The sequence below is a fragment of the Moschus berezovskii genome, chromosome 20 (assembly GCF_049115385.1).
Source record: "Moschus berezovskii isolate FMDL1 chromosome 20, NW_MosBer_1.0, whole genome shotgun sequence".
NCBI classification, from domain to species: domain Eukaryota; kingdom Metazoa; phylum Chordata; class Mammalia; order Artiodactyla; family Moschidae; genus Moschus; species Moschus berezovskii.
The window spans coordinates 26,511,130-26,532,964 of NC_142479.1; the positions used below are offsets into that span (position 1 = coordinate 26,511,130).

At 39.4% G+C, this 21,835-nt stretch overlaps 1 protein-coding gene and 1 long non-coding RNA gene across 2 annotated transcripts in view; one reads left to right on the plus strand and one right to left on the minus strand.

Annotated features, from left to right (window-relative positions):
* Positions 1-496: 496 nt before the first annotated feature.
* LOC148774654 (uncharacterized) lies at positions 497-20,480 on the plus strand. The gene is made up of 2 exons (XR_016035454.1): positions 497-776; positions 20,337-20,480. It is a non-coding gene; the product is annotated as an uncharacterized LOC148774654 (long non-coding RNA).
* The window catches only part of TAF15 (TATA-box binding protein associated factor 15), a 31,476-nt gene continuing 18,084 nt past the window's right edge, over positions 8,444-21,835 (minus strand). The window contains exons 8-16 of the mRNA XM_055400847.2: positions 16,819-16,853; positions 16,184-16,216; positions 14,793-14,902; positions 13,599-13,728; positions 11,501-11,593; positions 10,820-10,901; positions 10,615-10,703; positions 9,910-10,507; positions 8,444-8,615 (exon numbers count right to left, since the gene is read on the minus strand). Coding sequence (XP_055256822.2) covers positions 8,576-8,615; positions 9,910-10,507; positions 10,615-10,703; positions 10,820-10,901; positions 11,501-11,593; positions 13,599-13,728; positions 14,793-14,902; positions 16,184-16,216; positions 16,819-16,853 — 1,210 coding nt within the window. The 3' untranslated portion in view covers positions 8,444-8,575. The remainder of the gene's footprint in view (positions 8,616-9,909; positions 10,508-10,614; positions 10,704-10,819; positions 10,902-11,500; positions 11,594-13,598; positions 13,729-14,792; positions 14,903-16,183; positions 16,217-16,818; positions 16,854-21,835) is intronic.

Sequence of the window (21,835 nt, forward strand, 5' to 3'; positions counted from 1 at the left end):
TGCCTCTAATAGTGTGGCACAAAGGCCAAAGATGGAAAAAGGATCTTTTCCTTTTTTGTCCACTCTGCAGTTTTGCACCAGTGAGCATCCTAACCTAAATTTCCCTGGGCCTTAACAGTGGGTACAAGTGACTACAAGTGAAAAGTGAAAGCGGGCTTCCCTGGTGGCTCAGACGGCAAATAATCTGCCTGAAATGAAAGAGCCTGGGGTTTGATCCCTGGGTCAGGAAGATCCCCTGAAGAAAAGAATGGCTACCCACTCCAGTATTCTTGCCTGGAGAATTCCATGGACGGAGGAGTCTGGCAGGCTACAGTCCGTGGGGTCACAAAGAGTTGGATATAACTGAGAACTAACATTCTTACACTTTAACATCCTGTGGGTACAAAATGAGTCCTTAACTGTATACTTCAGGCTCTCCACTCCTGCAAAGTTCTGCCCACAGATCTCCAATCCTTCCTCTTTCATACTTCTGGATCTCTCCAGGGGGTGTCTCATTATTCAGCCAAACACCACAGTCTCTGCTCAGCAGGCCCGCCATCCTAATTCCACCAGCCCTCACCAGATTTAAGACAGCACTGAGCATAAAGGTCTGCATACAGCGTCTACTGTCTGGTGGACCATCCACTTTCCAGTCTTCCCAGTACTAGAGCTACCTAGAGCCAGTGTTGTTAGAAACATGCTTAGTCCAAGCTGGGGCAACTTCTCTGAGGCCTGAACTGCCCACGCTTCTCAGCCATCCGGATCTGCTGGGACTGATTTTGGACACCATCCAAAATGTAAGACCCCTCCTTTCTCTCCTCCCTTTCTAATGGGATCTCTAGATACTCCCACAAATGGGGGGTGGGGGAAGGATTCTACCTCTTCAAACATTTCTCACCCGTCTCTGTGTTGTCACTGAAATCTGGCTCTTGAACTGGCCTCTTCCTGAAACGGCAGATGTTCCTCCTCCTGCATTCCTTCCAATGTCACGATGTCCTGTCATTGTTTCCCTGAGGGTCTTGGTTCCGACTAGCTCCCCCACCTTCTGCCCACTTCCCTATTTCCTCTCATTCACTGCCTGAATCTTAAGTCTTGCTATCACCATCCCTATGGACAACCGTCTTGACACCTCAGCTCCTCGGTCCCTAAGCTCAGCTACAAAGGCTTTTCCCTTCCAGTTACTCCAGCTACCCATTTCTGTGGCCACACTTGGCCCTTGTCACTCCCAGGAATGGCTCCATCTCCAAAATACTCATGAACACCTGTAATGTTTTCTGACCCAAGTCTCCCATCTATCCAGCTCTTTTTATCCCCACTGCCAGTCCTCTGAATCTCATCAATCAATAACCCTAAGCTCTTGAATTTCCTACATTCTGTTAGCCAGCCCCCTCTTATGTATAAATTTCTACTCAGCCCCGATCCCATCCATCAACCACTCTCCTCACTGGTCTCATATTTCCACTAGCATCTTTCTCCCTGACTAGTAAAACTCCCAACCCTGAATCAAATTGCCTCTGATCCTATAACCGGGTTGCTGATTATGGTGGAGAGAATTCACACACCCGCAGACTGGTTCCCCCAAAATACTTGCCTCCTATCTTACTGAGTCCTTATTGCTCTCTGGCAATTTTATGGGTGCTGAGTGACAACACTTTCCTATTTCCTACAAGTTATGTTCTCTGTTCTCGTCACATTTCCTACAGTCTCTTGAAACTTTCTATCACATTACCTCCTCAGCTCTTAGTAGACCATTATTTCTATTCTGGGAGAAAAAAAAAAAAAGACATCAGATGAAAATTACCCCAAATATTTGCCATCTCTGCTCTAAGAATCCTTATGCACAGTAGTTAATTTAAGAGCACAGGCACTAAGGCCAGATACTCTAGTCAGTATCTGACCTCTGTAACTTAACTAGAGATGTGATACTGGGTAAGTTGCTTAACTTTTCAGAGCCTGTCCCTTCCAGCAGCAATCAAAATCATTTACACCACTCACCTCTCCTGTGATTTCATTTTCAAAGGGAGTATTTTTCCCTATACCTCTTGACCTCACAGCATTGTTACGAGAATTAAATGAGTTAACACACACCGATTTCTTATTAAGTGCTTGGTACATAGTAAGCTCCCAATAAATGTTAGTCATTTGTTACTCCTTTTATCAGCATCTGTACTTATTCTTACCTCCGATTACAATGCAAGAAGAACTCCTCCTCTTCCGAGGCAAAACCCTCCAGTGTTCTGGATGCCATTCCTTCAAGGAATTTAAATACCAATTATCCCCACTTACTTCCAAGTAGTTCACAAACATGATCAATTCCCACCCATCTTAAAAATGAAAACCCATATCCCTGGTCTACATGTCTCCCCTTCTTACCTCATCCTACTTCTAACCACCCTTCATAATCAAGGCTCTTAAATCGTCGTTCACATCACCTGTCTCCATTTCTGTATTATTTATTACCCTACTTCAGTCTGGGTTCAGTTTTCTACCAAAACCACTTTTGCTAAGGCAGTGATTCTCAGAAGGGGTAATTCCTCCCCACCCCCTTGGCCCCACCGGCAGGGGGCATTTGGTAATGTCCAGAGACACATTTGGTTGTCACAACTGGGGATTGCTACTGGTGTCTTATAGAGGGCAGGGATGCAGCTACATCCTACAAAGTAGAGGGGAGCCCCCACAACAAACAATTACCCAACCCAAAATGTGAGTGGCACCAAGGTTCCTGAGCAAAGATAATTTACAACTCCATGTTGCTATACATAACGCATGTTTTCTACAGTGAAAGTCAAAGTCGCTCAGTCGTGTCCTGCTCTTTGCGGCCCCATGGACTATATACTTCAGGCCATAAGTCCATGGAATTCTCCAGGCCAGAATACTGGAGAGGGTAGCCTTTCCCTTCTCCAGGGGATCTTCCCAACCCAGGATCAAACCCAGGTTTGATTGAACCCAGGTCTCCGGCATTGCAGGCAGATTCTTTCCCAGCTCAGCCACAAGTGAAGCCCAAGAATATTGAGGTGGGTGGCCTATCCCATCTCCAGTGGATCTTCCATACCCAGGAATCAAACCGGGGTCTCCTGCCTTGCAGGCGGATTCTTTCCCAAGTGAGCTATCAGGGAAGCCCCTAGTCTTTATATAGCTTGGCCAACTTGAGCACATGACACCAGTAGTTTTTCTCTCCTTGAAATCCACTCTTGCCTTGGGTTCCACAGACACCTCACTGGTCATTCAGTCTGCTTCCATATCTTCTATTATCTCTGAGATTTTGGTGTTTCTCAGGGTTTCATCCTAGGCTCTTCTCTCTCTACAGTCTCCAAAACCATCAGAATCAAATGGGGCTTTTGATTTTTAAATGTGCCAGGCCTCATAGATTCCATTGTTTTGGATTGGAGCCCAGACATCTTTCGCCTTGTAAAAAAGTTCCTAGCTAATTCTAGTATTCACTGAGAATGGAAAAACCACTACTGTCTTGCTTTGTCACATCCACTTTCATTACCATCTATACATGAATGACTCAAATCTGTAATAGATTCATTTAGTCAGTATTTACTGAGTACCTACCTATTCTGTGTCTGATACTGTTCTAGGCACTGGGGTAGAACAGTGATCAAGAGAAGAGGCTCCCTACTCTCCTGGAGCTTACATTCTAACGGAGAAAAATTAACCACAAAAAGATTTCATGTAGTGCCAAGTACTATAATGCCATTACAAGAGGTGATGTGAGTGTGACTGGAAGAGGAAGTATTGTAGATAGGAAGGCCAGCAAAGGCCTGGGAGGGAGGGTGGAATGTGACCCAACATTGTGGTGAAAAGCAGTCAGTCACGTACACATGAGGAAAGAGAATCTGAGACAAACCACATAGAGAGACACTAAAGCAGAAGCACATTTGGTACCATTAAGAACGAGGACTGCTATGGTTAAGGAAGGCTAATATGGATAAATGTTCTATAATGAGGTCACAGAGACAAAGGCCAGATCACACAGGGCTCTGGAAGCCAAGGTAAGGAATTTATAGCCTACATACAATAGGAGGTCACTGAAAGGGCTTTACAGTGACATGTCTCTACATGACATACAATACTGTTGGCTACTGTATGAAAAATGGTTTTTAGAGGTGCAAGACTGTAGGGGGAGGGGGCCTATTAATGGGCTAATTGCACTTACCAGAGACTATAGCTCATACTAGGATTACAACTAGGAATATAAAGATGGTTTCAAGGCTAGATTTTAGAGGCAGAATTAAAAGGACTTGCAAGATTAGAATGAGTAAAAGAAATCAAATCTAAGTTGTTAAGTTTTCTATCTGATCCAACCTGGATGGATAGTGAAGACTGAGATAAGGAATACTAGGAAGAGAGAAACTGGAGATGTTCTGTCTGGTCCCAGCAGAGTCTTCAAAAAAGTTATGTTCAACACAACATAGTGGAAAGGTCAAGGAGGCAGCTGGATATAACCGAGAGTTAAGGGAAGACAGAACTGGAGACACAAATTTGGTGTAGTCATCACCATATTACCATCGGATTTAAAGACTCAGCCTGAATGAGTTCACCCAGGATAAAAGTGAGTGTAAACAGAAGAAAGGGGATCAGAACAAGCTGAGAAACTTTTAACATGTAAAGAGCAAGAAGTTAGCAAAGGGAAAGATAAAAAAAGAAGTTAGGGAGGGAGGTGGGAGGGGGGTTCAGGCTGGGGAACACGTATACACCCGTGGTGGATTCATGTCGATGTATGCAAAACCAATACAATATTTTAAAGTAATTAGCCTCCAATTAAAATAAATACATGTATATTAAAGGAAAAAAAAGTTAGCGAAGGAGAAAGCAGTCAGTAAGGAATCACTGGAGAATACTGTTGAATTCTGCTGTTCTCTTGAGCTGCCACCTGATATTTTGGCCACCTGATGCGACGAACTGACCCACTGGAAAAGACCCTGATGCTGGGAAAGACTGAAGGCAGGAGAAGGGGACAACAGACGATGAGATGGTTGGATGGCATCACTGACTCGGTGGATATGAGTTTGAGCAAGCTCCAGGAGTTGATGACGGACAGGGAGACCTGGCGTGCTGCAGTCCATGGGGTCACAGAGTCAAACACGACTGAGCCACTGAACTGGAGTTGCAGACTTGCACACCCAGTGGCCTATTGAATGTATCTATGTGAAAGTTTCACAAGTGTCAAAAATTCTGTTACCCACAACTGAAATCATTTCCTTCATCTTACTGTTTCCTTTTCCAGTGTTTCCTAAAATTTTAATAAGCAGCACATCTACCCTATTGCCCCAAGTAAAAGAAATGCAAAAAAGCAAAACGGCTGTCTGAGGAGGCCTTACAAATAGCTGTGAAAAGAAGAGAAACGAAAAGCAAAGGAGAAAAGGAAAGATACACCCATTTGAACGCAGAGTTCCAAAGAATAGCAAGGAGAGATAAGAAAGCCTTCCTCAGTGATCAATGCAAAGAAATAGAGGAAAACAATAGAATGGGAAAGACAAGAGATCTCAAGAAAATTGGAGATACCAAAACATTTCATGCAAAGATGGGCTCAATAAAGGACAGAAATGGTAGGGACCGAAGAGAAGCAGAAGATATTAAGAATAGGTGGCAAGAATACACAGAAGAACTGTACAGAAAAGATCTTCATGACCCAGATAATCACGATGGTGTGATCACTCACCTAGAGCCAGACATCTTGGAATGTGAAGTCAAGTGGGCCTTAGGAAGCATCACTAAGAACAAAGCTAATGGAGGTGATGAATTCCAGTTGAGCTATTTAAAATCCTGAAAGATGATGCTGTGAAAGTGCTGCACTCATTATGTCAGCAAATGTGGAAAACTCAGCAGTGCCCAGTTTTCATTCCAATCCCAAAGAAAGGCAATGCCAAAGAATGATCAAACTACCGCACAATTGAACTCATCTCACACACTAGTAAAGTAATGCTCAAAATTCTCCAAGCCAACCTTCAGCAATCCGTGAACCATGAACTTCCAGATGTTCAAGCTGGCTTTAGAAAAGGCAGAGGAACCAGAGATCAAATTTCCAACATCCACTGGATCATGGAAAAAGCAAGAGAGTTCCAGAAAAACATCTATTTCTGCTTTATTGACTATGCCAAAGCCTTTGACTGTGTGGATCACAACAAACCGTGGAAAATTCTGAGATGGGAATACCAGAGCACCTGACCTGCTTCTTGAGAAACCTGTATGCAGGTCAGGAAGCAAGTTAGAACTGGACATGGAACAACAGACTGGTTCCAAATAGGAAAGGGAGTATGTCAAGGCTGTATACTGTCACCCTGCTTATTTAACTTATATGCAGAGTACATCATGAGAAACGCTGGGCTGGAGGAAGCACAAGCTGGAATCAAGACTGCCGGGAGAAATATCAATAACCTCAGATATGCAGATGACACCACCTTATGGCAGAAAGTGAAGAACTAAAGGGCCTCTTGATGAAAGTGAGAGTGAAAAGGTTGGCTTAAAGCTCAACATTCAGAAAACTAAGATCATGGCATCCAGTCCCATCACTTCATGGCAAACAGATGGGGAAACAGTGGCTGACTTTATTTTTCTGGCCTCCAAAATCACTGTAGATGGTGATTGCAGCCATGAAATCAAGACGCTTACTCCTTGGAAGAAAAGTTATGACCAACCTAGACAGCATATTAAAAAGCAGAGACATCACTTTGTCAACAAAGGTCCATCTAGTCAAGGCTTGGTTTTTCCCGTGGTCATGTATGGATGTGAGAGTTGGACCGTGAAGAAAGCTGATCGCCGAAGAATTGATGCTTCTGTACTGTGGTGTTGCAGAAGACTCGTCCCTTGGACTGCAAGGAGATTCAACCAGTCCATCCTAAAGGAAATCAGTCCTGAAGTTCATTGGAAGAACTGATGTTGAAGCTGAAACTCCAATACTGTGGCCACCTGGTGCAAAGAGCTGACTCATCTGAAAAGACCCTGATGCTGGGAAAGACTGAGGGCAGGAGGAGAAGGGGATGACGGAGGATGAGATGGCTGGATGGCATCACTGACACAACGGACATGGGTTTGTTGGACTTCAGGAGTTGGTGATGGACAGGGAGGCCTGGTGTGCTGCGGTTCATGGGGTCGCAAAGAGTCGGACATGACTGAGCAACTGAACTGGTATTGATACATCTACCCAACTAACTGCTCAGGCCAGAAACCTGACTCTTCTTCCCCGACTACTTCTGACATCCAGCCAAATCTCGTCAAACTCCCCCCATCATTTCTCAAATCTATTACCTCCTCCTTGTCCAGTCACTATCTGAGCTCAGACCATAATCATCTCTCACCTGGTGTACCACTGTCTCCAATCCAACCTCTCTACAAGGCAGCCAGAATTATCTTTCAGTTTATGCCACTCAGGTCAGGCCACTCTCCTGCTTAAAATGTTTTAATGATGCTTCCATATGGAGGTAAGAGGAAAATGAAATGCAAGGCCCTTATCATAGAGCTGGTTTACCTCTCCAACTTAACTTTTGCATGCCTATTCTTAAATTCCTTCTTCCAATCACAATCCACTACATACACTTTTCTAGCAAATAGCCTGTTCTTCAATCTGTTAACTCTTGACTTGTTCATGTCAGTTTTCTTCTGGGAACATCATTTCCTCACCCCAGCGTCTTTACTTAACCAATTCCTAGTCTTCTTTCAATACTCATCAAGCCTTCCCAATCCTACTTGACTGGGTTAAATATCCTTTCAACCAGCCATCAAAGCACCTTGCATTTATTCTTACTGGAGCACTTATCAAACTATATACTATCTGTTTGCTTCATAAGCAGTATGTCCAGCATCGATGCAGTGCCTTATTCTTGGTAAGGGCAGGAAAATATTTTAAAGAATGTCAAATAACATGCTATGTACATTGATATCTTAACGCTGGTTTGTCAAACCCTAACTCTTCTACCTAGCTCTTGTACCTCCATATTCCCAGCATCTAGAACACTCCCCTAAATAAATGATTCTCAGCTGTAAACTGACTATATCAAAATCACTTGGTGATCTTAAAGTAAGATTCCCAGCTCTACCTCCCAACATCCCACCAATTTCTAATCCAGCAGACCTGGGGTGAGGCCTAGGAATCTGGAATTTTCACAATCTCCTCGGATGGTTCAGACACACAATCACGCTTGGAAACTACTATTTTTAACGGAGTAGGAGATCAATAAATATTGTTGGAAGTAACATTTTAATTTCATGAAGTAGAATTCATTTCCTAATTCTTTAGGGTTCAAGTCTGCTGCAATTGCACCCTAAGTGTGACAGAACAATGCACTCATGTACAAAAGTCCACAAAACAAGCATTCTTTATTGCAGTATTACAAAACACTTTCCATTTTGGCAATATTTTACAACGCACTTAGCTTCAAGAGTTGAGAAGGAGAAGGCTGGAAACTATTAAGGGGGATATTTCAACTGACATTTCTAAAAGAAAAATTGTCCCCACCCTCCCACCCAAATAAAAATTCAAATGTCACTTAATTTCACTACCCAAGAAGAGGCCACGAGGAAAGCAGCAGGCAAAACTCTGGCAATTTCTCTATGGATCATGTCAGAGACAAAGGAACATTCAAAATAGTCATCAGTACGGTCGGTTGCGCTGATCATTTCTGTAGTCGTTTCTAGGAATGAAAAATAAAGAGCCAGACTAAATTCTAATTTTCTACCAAGAGGGAGTATCAGACACTTCTTCAGGATGCTGTTGACTAGCATCTGCTTGACAAATTTCTGTAAGGATGACAATATGCCTAGCATATTTCTCTACTCCTAGAAAGTGCTTACGATATGTCTAATTTATCAGCTTTAAGACGCACAAAGTTCCTAGAAGCTCTGCTATGACCAATTCTCTTAAAAAATTTTCCATCTAGAATAAAGACTCTAAACCACTATGGTATTTCAGGTTGGAGACCTTGCCATTCCAGCACTCTAAAAAGAGTAGATTATTGAAATAGGCAAGCAAACACCTCCATGTAAGAATTCTGGATCTGCAACTTAGTATGTGATCTTGGAAAAGTTACCTAACATTTCTTACTCCATAAAATGGAAAGTACATCTACCTCTGGGGTTGACAGACTGGAACTCCAGCATACAAAGACACTTTCACATGATTTGCCACACACTAAGAAGTATTCGGTAGATAATAATTACTAATAGGTAACAATTATTCAGTGATTACCATCGCCAGCTGAAATATAATCTAATACAACTCCACAAAACAGGGTTAAATACCATTAGTCCTATTTTACAGATAAGACTATGATGCTCCAAACGGTTAAGTAACTTGCTTAAAATCATACAGCTAGTTAAGTGGTGGAGGCAGGATTTCAAAGAAGATAGTCTTGTCTCCAATCTCTGTGCTCTTAACTCTATGCTATACTAATTCTGGCTGTCCTATACGCTTTCTGATAAGGAGAAGCTTAGTACAGTAATTGAAGTTATTATGCATCACTGGTTACTCAACTCTTTCATGTGTATCGCACACTCCCATCAGTACCACCAGTGATTTTTAACCTGGAAAAGGTGTAACAATCTCCAAAGAAACAACTTCTAGGTAGCAGGTGTGACTGAAAAAGCACACCCCTATAAAAGGTATGCTTGCCCCTCACTTACATTAAGAATCCCTGATTCACAGTTTCAAATCATCTCTCAATCTCAATTATCTTTAGCTATAAGAAAGAATGCACACATCATACATTATTCAAATACAAAGATCACAAGTAAGAATTTCCAAAACAAAATTTTTGGAAATTACTAAGTAGGGAACTAAATGGATCTTCTCCATCCTAAGTGAAAGAGCTGACAATGGGAAACTCAAGTTATAAAAAACTGGACAAGAAAATGTGATGAAAGGGGCTTAGATTCTAAAATCTAGGAACAGTGAGAGAGAAACGTTAGCAAATACATTCTAATACTCACCTTCCTCCCATCTTGCCTCCATAGCCACCTCGGTCTCCTCCGTAGCCTCCACCTCGGTCTCCTCCATAGCCACCACCACTCCTGTCTCCTCCGTAGCCTCCACTTCGGTCCCCACCGTAGCCACCGCTACTACCACGGTCTCCTCCATAACCCCCCCCACTTCGGTCTCCACCATAGCCTCCTCGGTCTCCACCATAGCCTCCTCGGTCTCCTCCATAGCCGCCGCCTCGGTCTCCACCATAGCCACCGCCTCGATCTCCTCCATAGCCGCCGCCACGGTCTCCACCATAGCCGCCGCCACTTCGGTCTCCTCCATAGCCGCCACTTCGGTCTCCTCCATAGCCGCCACTTCGGTCTCCTCCATAGCCGCCTCCTCGGTCCCCACCATAGCCACCTCCTCGGTCCCCACCGTAACCACCCCCACTTCTGTCTCCACCATAGCCACCCCCACTTCTGTCTCCTCCGTAGCCACCGCTGCCACTTCTGTCTCCACCATAGCCACCCCCACTTCTGTCTGCACCGTAGCCGCCTCGGTCTCCACCTCTGCCCCCACGGCCTCTGTAGCCCCTCTCTCCACCGTAGCCTCTTCCCCGGAAATCTGCAAGGTAGAAATGAAAACCAGTAAGGCCAGCAGAATCATGGAAAGCCTCCTTAATGCTAGTCAGAAGATCAGAAGCAGGCAGATGCCATGAAGGCTGACCCTACCTCCTCCTGAGGGACGGGAGTCCTCTGGTCTGGGCTCATTGCACTGATTGCAAGAATTCCTTCGAGCAAAGTTCATATTTCCACATGACCTGAGAAGGAAGGAAAATAAAATGCTCAACAGTTTCCAATGGATTCAGAACCCCCTCTTGCACCTTCCAAATCGAATTCCAACTCCTACATCCACCAAAATAAATGGGATACTTACGGATTAGGGCAAACCCAGTCCCCACTTTTGGGGTCTCCACCTCTCCCCTGAAAGCCTCCACGACCTCTATATCCTCCACGACCTGGGGTAAGTAAAGAGGAGGGAAGAATCAGTAGCAGATATTAACAAAGCACAGGAAAAGCACCAGACGAAAGAACTGTTTATCAGTAACTGGGCAGCTCCCCCAAAATTAACCTCTTACGGCAGGACTCCATGATTTTTTGATTTGGGGCTTTACTTATTCAGTCAACGTAGGAAATATGGAAGAAGCTCCAAGGCGTACATTATAGTTCAAATAATGCACTAAAAATCTTCAAAGTCCATTTTCTACAGTACCCTCCTCAGTTTGAGAATCTCAGTGATAAAGATTAGGTGAGAAAACATATTCCAAACTTAAGACACAACAGAAATAAACAAGTTGGCAGTAACTGTATTAGGGAACTCACAAACGGGTCAGATTAACTACCAAATTAGATATCAGTTAAACAACTGCCTCCTAATTTCCAAGTGAAACAAACTGCATTATATAGCTTTCCAAAGGGATTTCTAGAAACTTTTACCATCACTTTCTTAGTTGTTATGACACTTTATTTACCTAATCTTCTATTCTGTATCTCACTTTAAGACAGAAAATCTAAACCCTTTTGTAACATCCAAGCCCGTGAACAACAAGAATCTTACCTCGTCGCCCACCTCCACTTCCACCTCCTCTCAGGAACTCAGGTCTTCTGGTGGCAAAGGACACTTTAATGATATTGCCATGGAATTCTTTTCCTTAAAAAAAAAAAAAAAATGAAAATAGTTTTGAAGAAATGCTACTCCACATCTCCACCTCTCAACAAAATACAAAGCTGCTTTGGAAATTTTAAGTTTCAGAGAAACTGACATGTTCTCACAGAAATTCAAACACAGTAGCATTCAAGAGTCAAGGTAACTGTACTAGAACATGACACAATCTACTGAATAGAACAGATTTGTCATGGGGAAACAGTCATTTCTTACTAAGCAAAAAAAGCTCGTGTCTAATCATTTTTACATGAAAAAAGCCAATGAATGTAGTATGCTACCATTTCTTTTTTTAAGGGAATGACAGAGAGAGAGTGTGTGTGTGTGTGTGTGCATGCATGCATATGCACACATATGCCCACATATGCCCACTTATACACTGACTATTGTTGCTTAAAAGGTAGAAAGGAAACTCATTTTTTACCATATACTCTTGGTAAAGTTTGAAGTAGTATCTTTAAAAATAATGTGTGCATTTGTGATTATTTATACATAATATTCTGCTGTCCCAGGGCCTTAATGACAAAAATTATCCTTTTCACTTTATATATTAAACAAGAGAACAGACATATCAGAAAAAGGTGCCCAAGGATTCATAAAACAGTTATAAATCTAGGAGTCTTAGACCTCTCAGCAAAACTCTAATTACTGTGACTGGCAACCTTCCACAATGTCAAATGGTATAGCAAGCTCTTTTACATAGGAAACAAACCATAGATAAATACTTTAAAAGCTCTACAAAGACCTGGTAATTAAGATCTGAACTATGGAGTTTCTGGTAAGAGGCTCATCTGCCCTATGAGGGAAAAACACAGTAACTGTTTTAACATATTATAAGCTAAATAGTTTTATGATTCACAGAAACTACGAAACAAACAGAAAAATGAGGGAGGATGGACCTGGCCTTTCAAAAGCAAGGTGATGAGATCTGCTTAGTGCAAAAAATTAAAAGGCAATTATGTATTGGAAGACACAGGTGCAATAATCTTGGAACTGGGAGAAACCACAAGTGCCTATCAATCAGGCACAATTTACTTCTTCAAAGACAGTGCAGCCTGATTGCCATCACCGACTCGATGGACGTGAGTTTGAGTGAACTCCGGGAGTTGGTTATGGACAGGGAGGCCTGGCGTGCTGTGATTCATGGGGTCGCAAAGAGTCGGACACGACTGAGCTCTAACTCTGCACTTCTGTGATCCTGGAAATTACTTGTCTTCTCTGTGCCTGAGTTTCATCATCTGTAAGACGTTAATAAAAGTGTACATCTTACAGGGTTACTGTGAAGATCTGAGTTAATGCACATAAAGTTCTTAGAACTGTGCCTAGCTCATAAACTAGAGTAAACATGCAGTGTTATTCTCCTGCATTGGCAAGTGGGTTCTTCACCACTAGCGCCACCTACAAGGTAAAACATTACAAGGGAATAGGAAGCCCCATTACAAGGTATAACAAAAACAATAAATCTACAACATGCAGAAATGACTGTGATAAGACGTCAAGGAAAAAAAGCAAATAAAAGCATGAGACAAAACTACATTTGAAGTAGAATGATAAACCTATTTTTAAAATACATTTTAAAAAACTGAGAGAAATACCAGTAGTTTTCTCGCTTTACTCCTTTCTTCTACTTTTTCATATTTTCTTATTTTCAGGGGAAAAAAAGTCTTATTGTACAAGTCTTCTAAGTACATATTAACATCGCATTTGAAGGGAAATTAACCTAAATTTTAAAATAATATAGTCAACCAGGCCAACCCTTTACATTTCTATGAGGGTGGCCTCAAGCACAAAGTATGACGTTAGGAAATATTTTAGACAAAGAAACAGTTCATCTCACTTCTAAAGGTATGTAAGAATTCTGGCCTGTATTCTCAATAGAATATCTAAGAAAATAAACATGAAGATAATCATTGTCTACCAGAACATACTTTGACTTCAAGACCAGAAAACATTTATCAAAACCACACACTGAAAGTAAATGAATGAGGTATACCATCAAACCAGTCAATGGCTGCCTTAGCTGAAGGAGGGTCATCAAACGATACTGTTGCCTCCCCTTTTGGCTTTCCTGTGTCCTTGTCTGTGTATAGATTTATCATTGGTTTTCCAGTCTTCTTATTTGTCTGAGGAACAAACAAGCTGGTGTTAGTATTTTAAGAAAAAGTGATGAACCACACAGATAATTAAAAAATTTATTTTTTTAAAGGAATTCTCATATCCATACTATAAATACTACCAACTTAACATTAAAATGAAGTTATCTGTAGGTTCTGAAAAGGAAAATTCTAAAATACATTAAGTGAAAACCAAACTATAAAAATGATACACATTATACTGTTTTATCTATATATAACTTCTTCAAACCCACAAAAAAATAAACATAATGCTTCATATAAACATTCACCTTGTAAAACCAAAAAAAAAAAAAAAAAACAGGAAGAACGTTCACCAAGCAAATAGATTACCATTAAGGCATACACATTGGATTTGGCTGAGAAGGGAGTGGAAGATAAGAATTTTTACTTTTCAAAACTATGTGAATTTTTTTTTACATATTTAATGTGTTAATAATAATTTCTTAAGAAATGTTTGCTCCCCAAAAAGGGGATTAAAAAAAAATAATTCAAGTAATTCCATAGACACCTAAAAAAAACCTTATTTCAGGCAAATGCCACAATCTACTAACACTGCTCTAAATGCCGCTTTCTAGTTGAAGATGAAAATATATGCATGAAACAGACAGTGCACAAGACACTTAAGTACAATAAAGTTATGAAATAAAGCATTATTATATTGGGAAAATATATAGCAGACATTAAATACCAACATAAAAAGTTGTTAGTAATAACCTGGGTTTTCATATGTTGGTATTTCAGAATATAAAAATGTTCACACAATTTCATTTGGTTCTCACAATTTTAGGAGGCAGGCAGAGACTATGTTTAGAGTACTAAGATTGAAAACCAAAGCTGTAGAAGGCTGCAGAAAGGTAAACACAAGCAAGGAATAAAATCTTTACGTATTTAGCAAATTCAGCAAAGGCCTACAGCCAGGGGTGAGCACATGCATCAGGGAATTTTAAGAAACAAGTGATACTGGAGTGTGGACTTCTTACGTAATCTATGTATCTTAACCAGAATATGTTAATAATTATGAGATTTTCAACATAAGCCAACTTCTTACTCACCTTGATGATTCCTATTTGCTTGAAGAACTCCCCCACTTGATCTGTAGACACACCCTCCCCAAGTCCTTGTACAAAGATTGTGTTGTTATCTGAATTATCAGATTCTGAATCTAAAGGAAAAAATATATATATATATGATTAATTTTATATACTGCTTAGGTTTAACTACATCCTGTTTAGTAACCAAGAACAGTAATTTATTGTTCAATATTCAACTACTTCTGTGACCAAAAGGAAGAAGGACCAATATAGGAAACCTCTTATGATAAACACGCAAAATGGTCACAGTAGTTGTTTGGTAGGTCAATTCTTGCAACTAAATTTCATGAGAAGTGGCTCAAGTCCACACTCTGCCAAATACACAGACCAATTAAGGAAGATCTTATAAATCTTACTCTTCAAATTCAGATACAGGACTCAAGTTCAGAAAGAGATGAAGAAAGTTAGTACAAAGAAGCATTCCTTTCTTTGGAGGGCTTTAATTCTTTCTGGCTAATCAATACTTTTAAGGTTCTCTGGTAGAAATTCCCCAAATCTGACACTCTGGACTTCCAAGCAGCCAAGCAGAATTGCTCATTTCCCATTCATTGTAATAAGCTTTATATATACCAGAGGGTATAAATAAGAGACAAATGATACTGGAGTGTGGACTTCTTATGTAATCTATGTATCTTAATCAGAATATGTTAATACTCATGAGATTATTAGGGGCACCTTGACACACACCTTACCTTACTCACATACTTTTGGATTAGTACAACAAAGTAAGAAAGATGTACAAAAATTCAGTCCATCAAAGGATAATTCAGAATTTGACATCCATATACAGTACTTTAGCATCTTAATAAAAACAAAAGTTCTGATTTCAATATATATTAAAATTTTTAACTCAAATTTTTAGTATCTAAATCATAACTTTAAAAGGCTCCAGGTAGCCATGAACCTCATTTGAAAATAAAAAGGCACATGAAATCAGTGACCTCTGCCCAGAATGACAATTCTCTCATATATGATTTCAGGTTTCTTAGGCTCATTAAGAAGACTATTAATCCAACATATTTTCTTCAACACAGCTATTCCACTTCTAATTCCCCAATGATACGAATCCTCTTGATTTGTAGTCATTAAATAGATAATGCTAATGAGCAATACAAAATCAAGTGTTTCTTCACAAAAGCAAGAGGAGGGAGCAGGGGAAAGCACAAATAGCTATTTTCCTTAGGAAACTTTCCAAACCCCTTGAATTTTTCCTGCTGGAACATCTTTAAAAGTGAAGCTTAATCAAAACTTCCTCCTGTACTAACTCCTCCAAACACACATATTCTTCCTTTGAAAAAATGGAAAACTAACATTTCGTTAATGGCAAAGTCACAAACTATTATAAACCTTACCAGCATCTGGTCTGGGTCCATAATCCCTGTGACCTAAAGGAAAAGAAAAGAGAAAGAAAAAGCAAGCTATTTAAGGCGACTCATTAGAAATCATTCAAAACAGTAATAATAACCAAGGCATGAAAAGTCAATACTTTCAAAATCCTTGTAAGTAACCATCACAGATTTACAAAGTAAATATTTAAATTAAGTTTTACTAGAAGTTTAAGAAATCAAGATGAATGTCAATATTCCCTTAAGCTTGTCCCAGACGGCACCAGCCACTTTGGCATTATGCTAGTATCACTTTTGTTAAGCTCTGGTTGTGAAGGCTGATTGGAAAACCCTAGTAATTTAAAAACACCATGTCAGCTACCTTTATTAAAACGTTATTGACAAAATCCAGTGACGGTCTCATTCATTGGTCACCACAGACTCTCATGCAAATTCACTGTGTAGAAACCCATTGGACTATTTGAGATCAACTTTGTCTTTTTAATATTTTGAGATAAATATGTATATAATTTTTTTAAGCACACAACACACACCAGCCTCAACAGAATAAGAAAGGGCTTAGACTACATCTGCGGGATATTGGTGGCTTTTAGATTTATATAGCATTTCCACTGAAACATTTTGGGATACTCAGCACTTACCACCAAAATTTTTGAAGCCACCGCGGTCACCACCACTGCAGAGGAAAAATTGAAGAAATGATTTCTTCCTTAAGTCTCTAATGTGCTGAGCCCTGGGCTCAATCTACACTTAACTGTCTCAAGCAGAGTGCCCAGGAAAACAGTAGCACCTCTAACTTTCCAGTAAATTTCATTTCACAGACTTCAAAATGTTGTTTTCATCTAAATGTTTTCCCAAGGATCTATTTCCACAAGGGTGCCTTTTCAAGAGCATTACAGAACATATCTAACATACTCTTACTTTAAAATCTTCCCAACCCCAAGCCAAAGGGATACTATTCAAATCAACTTAAACTGAAGACACAACAGGAAGAATGCTAAACTATAGCAAACATTCTTTCCAAGCGGATATTTTTGCTAAATATGAGAAAAAGGAAAAGGACTAGAAGAATATAAAGCAAGGTTAAAATTTTGACAGAATGGGAGAGGAAAAAGTTTGAGCACTATGTTCTACTGTGATATCAAACAGTGGGTTTTATGAGATGAGGAAAAAAGAGAGGTACAAATACACACAAAAGTGAGACTGAATGAAAGCAGTCTTTAAAATTCAAATCATTCAGATACCTAGCAAAATGAGCACCAGCAGAAAGTATTTAACTTTAAACTGCCATATGCTAGATCTCATCACAAAACTGCTGAAATTCAAGCTACCCAGTGCTCTGCACACCAATCAGGAGACTATGTCAGAGAGAATGCTACATACTCCGCAAGAAATGACTTTAAGTGGCAATTTCCACTGCCAGTAAGTCAATGCCCCTTGTGTGCATAGCTTTATATAAGAAATCTCTTATCAAGGAACTCTTTAAATATTCATACATTAAAAGCTTGTTTCTCTTAACTGAACCATGTAATCCTCTTAAGATTCATGTGCTGATATGGACATAAAAATAATCAAAAAGTTTTCAGATGGTGATACCTAATTTTCTACTACTACTCATCTTCTACTATATCCCAAGAAACTAGTCCAATATACTAATGTCCTTTTAATAATAACCCTGCCCTCGAGACGGGTTTTCTGAGCCATCCTGAGAAAAATCACTCTGAAAAATTCTGAAAGAATTTTTTAAGTCTGTTCTAACTACCTTGATGTTAAAAAAAAAAAAATTCCCTTGCAACTGGTAGACAGTTATAGATACAAGCATCTCAATTTGCTATTAATTTTTATTTGATACCCAGGAAATCTAAAAAGGAGAATAAGCCTATTTCAAGGCTATGTAGACAAAGTGAAGCTCAGGTCTTTCGTGTGCATAGTTTCCTACCGAGTTATCTAAGACCTCTCTTTCAGAGCATTACCCAAGCCCTCCTGTCAACCCATACTTCTAAATGGCCTTTTTATCACTGCTTAACTCTTTAGGGAAAGGAAGCCAAACAGAGTTCTGAGATTAAACTGCTAAAAATCTTATTAGAAATAAGATCTCTCAGATTTCTTCAAAGATGATCATTAGAAATGATGAGAAAGGAACTAGTGAAAATATAAAGTCCATATTCCTATGTCAGGACATCAAAACACCCAGGATAAAGTTGTTGCTGTTTTTTAGAAATTTTTCACAACTAAGTGCTAGAAGAGATACCACTGAATTATTTTGCCGTCACCTTAACCAAGAACCAAACTGTTTATATATGGCTGCAGTGGGGGGAAAATACACAATTTCATAAATCATCTAGTTCCCATAATACCTATTCTGGCCAGCAATACAACTTTGAACAAATAAAGAGGGAAAAAAAAGGACATACTACCTGTAAAATATAAAGGATATAAAATAAATATTTGAATAGGTTTATAATTTCCTATTCCTCCATATAATAATAATTAAACTTAAGTCATCATTACTGAGCACTTTGAAAATTCAACATTACTGAACACTTCAAACACATTGGCCATAAATATGGAAACAGTGTAAGTATATTAAATATAAGTACCAGTCTTCAAATTAAGAGACTCAGAGTATACAGTCTTAACTATCACTAATCAATCTTGAAAACACAGACCAGTCAGTAATTGTCCATTGGCTTCTGTTTCCTCTTTCACAAAACTAAGGGTCTACACCAGGGATCCCCAACCTCCAGGCCATGAACCAGTACCTCCTGTCAGATTAGCAGCAGCATTAGACTAGAAATAAAGTATACAATAAATGTAATGCACTTCAATCATCCCCAAACCATCCCCCTAATTCCCAGTCCATGGAAAAACTGTCCTCCATGAAGTCAGTCCCTGGTACCTAAAAGGCTGGGGATCGCTGGTCTACATCCTTCTTATCTGAAAGGTGGTCTACGGAACAGCAACAAAGGCAGAGCCTAGAAGTGTCTCAGAAAAGCAAGAGCACCCAGATCCATTGAATCAGAATCTACTTTTTAGTAAGATCCCCAAGGAGTTCATATGTATATTACAGTTAGTGAAGCACTGGTCTAGATAACCTATAATTTTATGTGGGGCTTTCTTTCAATTTCCAATATTTCAACACTTTTCTTTCCTTATTAAGAAAGTTCAATTAATTACAGTTCCTTACTAGGAAACATATTATATTAAATACAGTAAACAAACCTCAGATAGTACCACTACCAAATCACTTACAGAAGACAGGCCTTTGGTTACGAATCTTTCTTTCAAGTCTACAGTCAAGTTACAAGTCCCTTTTCTATAAACTAAGTTAAGGCCTCACTAGCAAATTAAGACACAAAGGCACATGAACATCTGAGTCAAGATGTTGCCACAACAAATTTTTTCTCCTCCCAGAAAAAGCAAAACTGTACACACAAAGAATTCCTGAAGAATGTTTTAAAGTAAAGAAGTAGAGGTATTTACTGGAGACATAAAATAACCATACTCAAATTTATGACTGAGTGTCCCCTGCATAAGAAAATCAACTGTATATTCTTGACTCAACTACTGAAATGGTTGTCCCAGGTTGAAAATGACGAGAAGCCTACTTAAGGGTAGACTGAGGGTTCCTTCACTGTTAGAGCATTACATATTTAGAGAAGACATCAGATTTAACTTCAGGTGCTTGTCAAGAAAGAAAATGTTCTTCGACAGAATCTCTATTTCCAAAATTTAATTTTTAAAACTCCAAATATATCTATATTCAAGGACTAAAACTTCCAAAAAGTAACAAGACAATACAGGAATCTTTATTCCCAGAAAACTCAATACCCAGAGAGAAAAAGCAACTCAGCTAAAAGTTGAAAAAGATCAGTTCTTAAAAAAACTATGTTTGATTTTTCATACCAGTAGTCCAGAATGTAATTTTTTGGATATGAAGACTAACATTCAGTTCAGTTGCTCAGTTGTGTCTGACTTTTTGTGACCCCATGGACTGCAGCACACCAGACTAATATTAATTCCAAGTGGATTTAGATCCCATTTCTCAACAGTAGCTGTATTTGTGTTTTTTTTTTAAAGATCTTTTTGATATGGACCATTTTAAAAATCTTTACTGAATTTGTTACAATATTATTTCTGTTTTGTTTTGGTTTCTCAGCCACAAGGCATGTGGGATCTTTGCTCCCCAACCAGGAATGAACTTGTACCCCCTACACTGGAAGAAGTCCTAACCACCAAACTACAGGGAAGTTTCAGTATTTATGTTCTATTTCCTCCCATTCCCTATAGGTGTGGTAAAAAGGCTTTCTGGATTCAGCACTTATCAACATTTCAGAAGGCCAAGAATCTATCATTCTAGGGCTGCACTGTCCAATACAGCATTTATTAGCCATATGTAGCTGTTTGTTGACCTTCTGAAATATGGAGAATCTAAATTGACATGTACTCTAAATGTAAAATACAAAACGGATTTCAAAGTCTTAGTATGAAAAAAAGAATGTGCAATATCTCAATTTTTATACTGATAATGTATTTTTGATATATTAGAATAAATAAAATTTATTATTAAAATTAACTTCACTTGCTTATTTTTTAAATGTAGCTACTAGAAAATCTTAAATTACATACGTAGCTCACTGTTGACCCGCATTATGTTTCTACTGGGCAGCACTGTCTGGGCTATCACTAGCACACATGCACATTTCCAAGCAAGCTATTCAAAAACTCTTAAGAACATTCAAAATTCAAGATAACTTTTTGAGACTTGAGATGTGAAAGCCTAAAACACTACTTAATGTGATGACATACTAATAATGGAAAATGATTATCTAGTTTTAGTAATTTTGCAATGTGTTCACTGCAATGATAAAGTTAAAAACACAGAAAAATTATGGCCTTAAGCTTCTAGTACACTAGAAGGTCAGTGGTATTTTATTTGGTTCGTACAAAAATAATTGTGGTTTTGCATTGTTGGAACTTTGCCATTTGATACTGGAATGCACTCTTAAATAAATAAATGTGATTATGTTATACAACACTTTAATGTACATTTCTCACTATGTTTTTTTGCTAATGAATTATTATTTGCTGTCTATTTTACATTTATTTTAGACTAGGAAAATGATGTTAGGCAAAAGGCAAGTTCAGGCAATTTTCTTATTCAAAATGTGTCGTAAAGCAGCAGAGACAACTCATGACATCAACAACACATGTGGCCCAGGAATTGCTAACGAACACATTAGTGCAGAGGTGGTCAAGATGTTTTGCAAAGGAAATGAAAGCCTTGAAGATGAGGAGTGCGTGGCTGGCTATCAGAAGTTGACAACGACCAACTGAGGATCATCAAAGCTGATCCTCTTACAACTACATGAGAAGTTGCTGAAGAACTCAACATTGACCATTCTATGGTTACTAGGCAGTTGAAGCAAACTGGAAAGGTGAAAAAGCTTGATAAGTAGATGCCTCATAAGCTGACCGCGAATAAAAACAAATCATTTTGAAGTGTCATCAACTCTTACGCAACAACAAACCATTTCTCAATGGAATTGTGATGTACGTCGTCGAACAGTGGATTTTACATGACAACTGGAGACAACCAGTTCAGTGGATGGACTGAGGAATAGCTTCAAAGCACTTCCCAAGTCAAACTTGGACCAA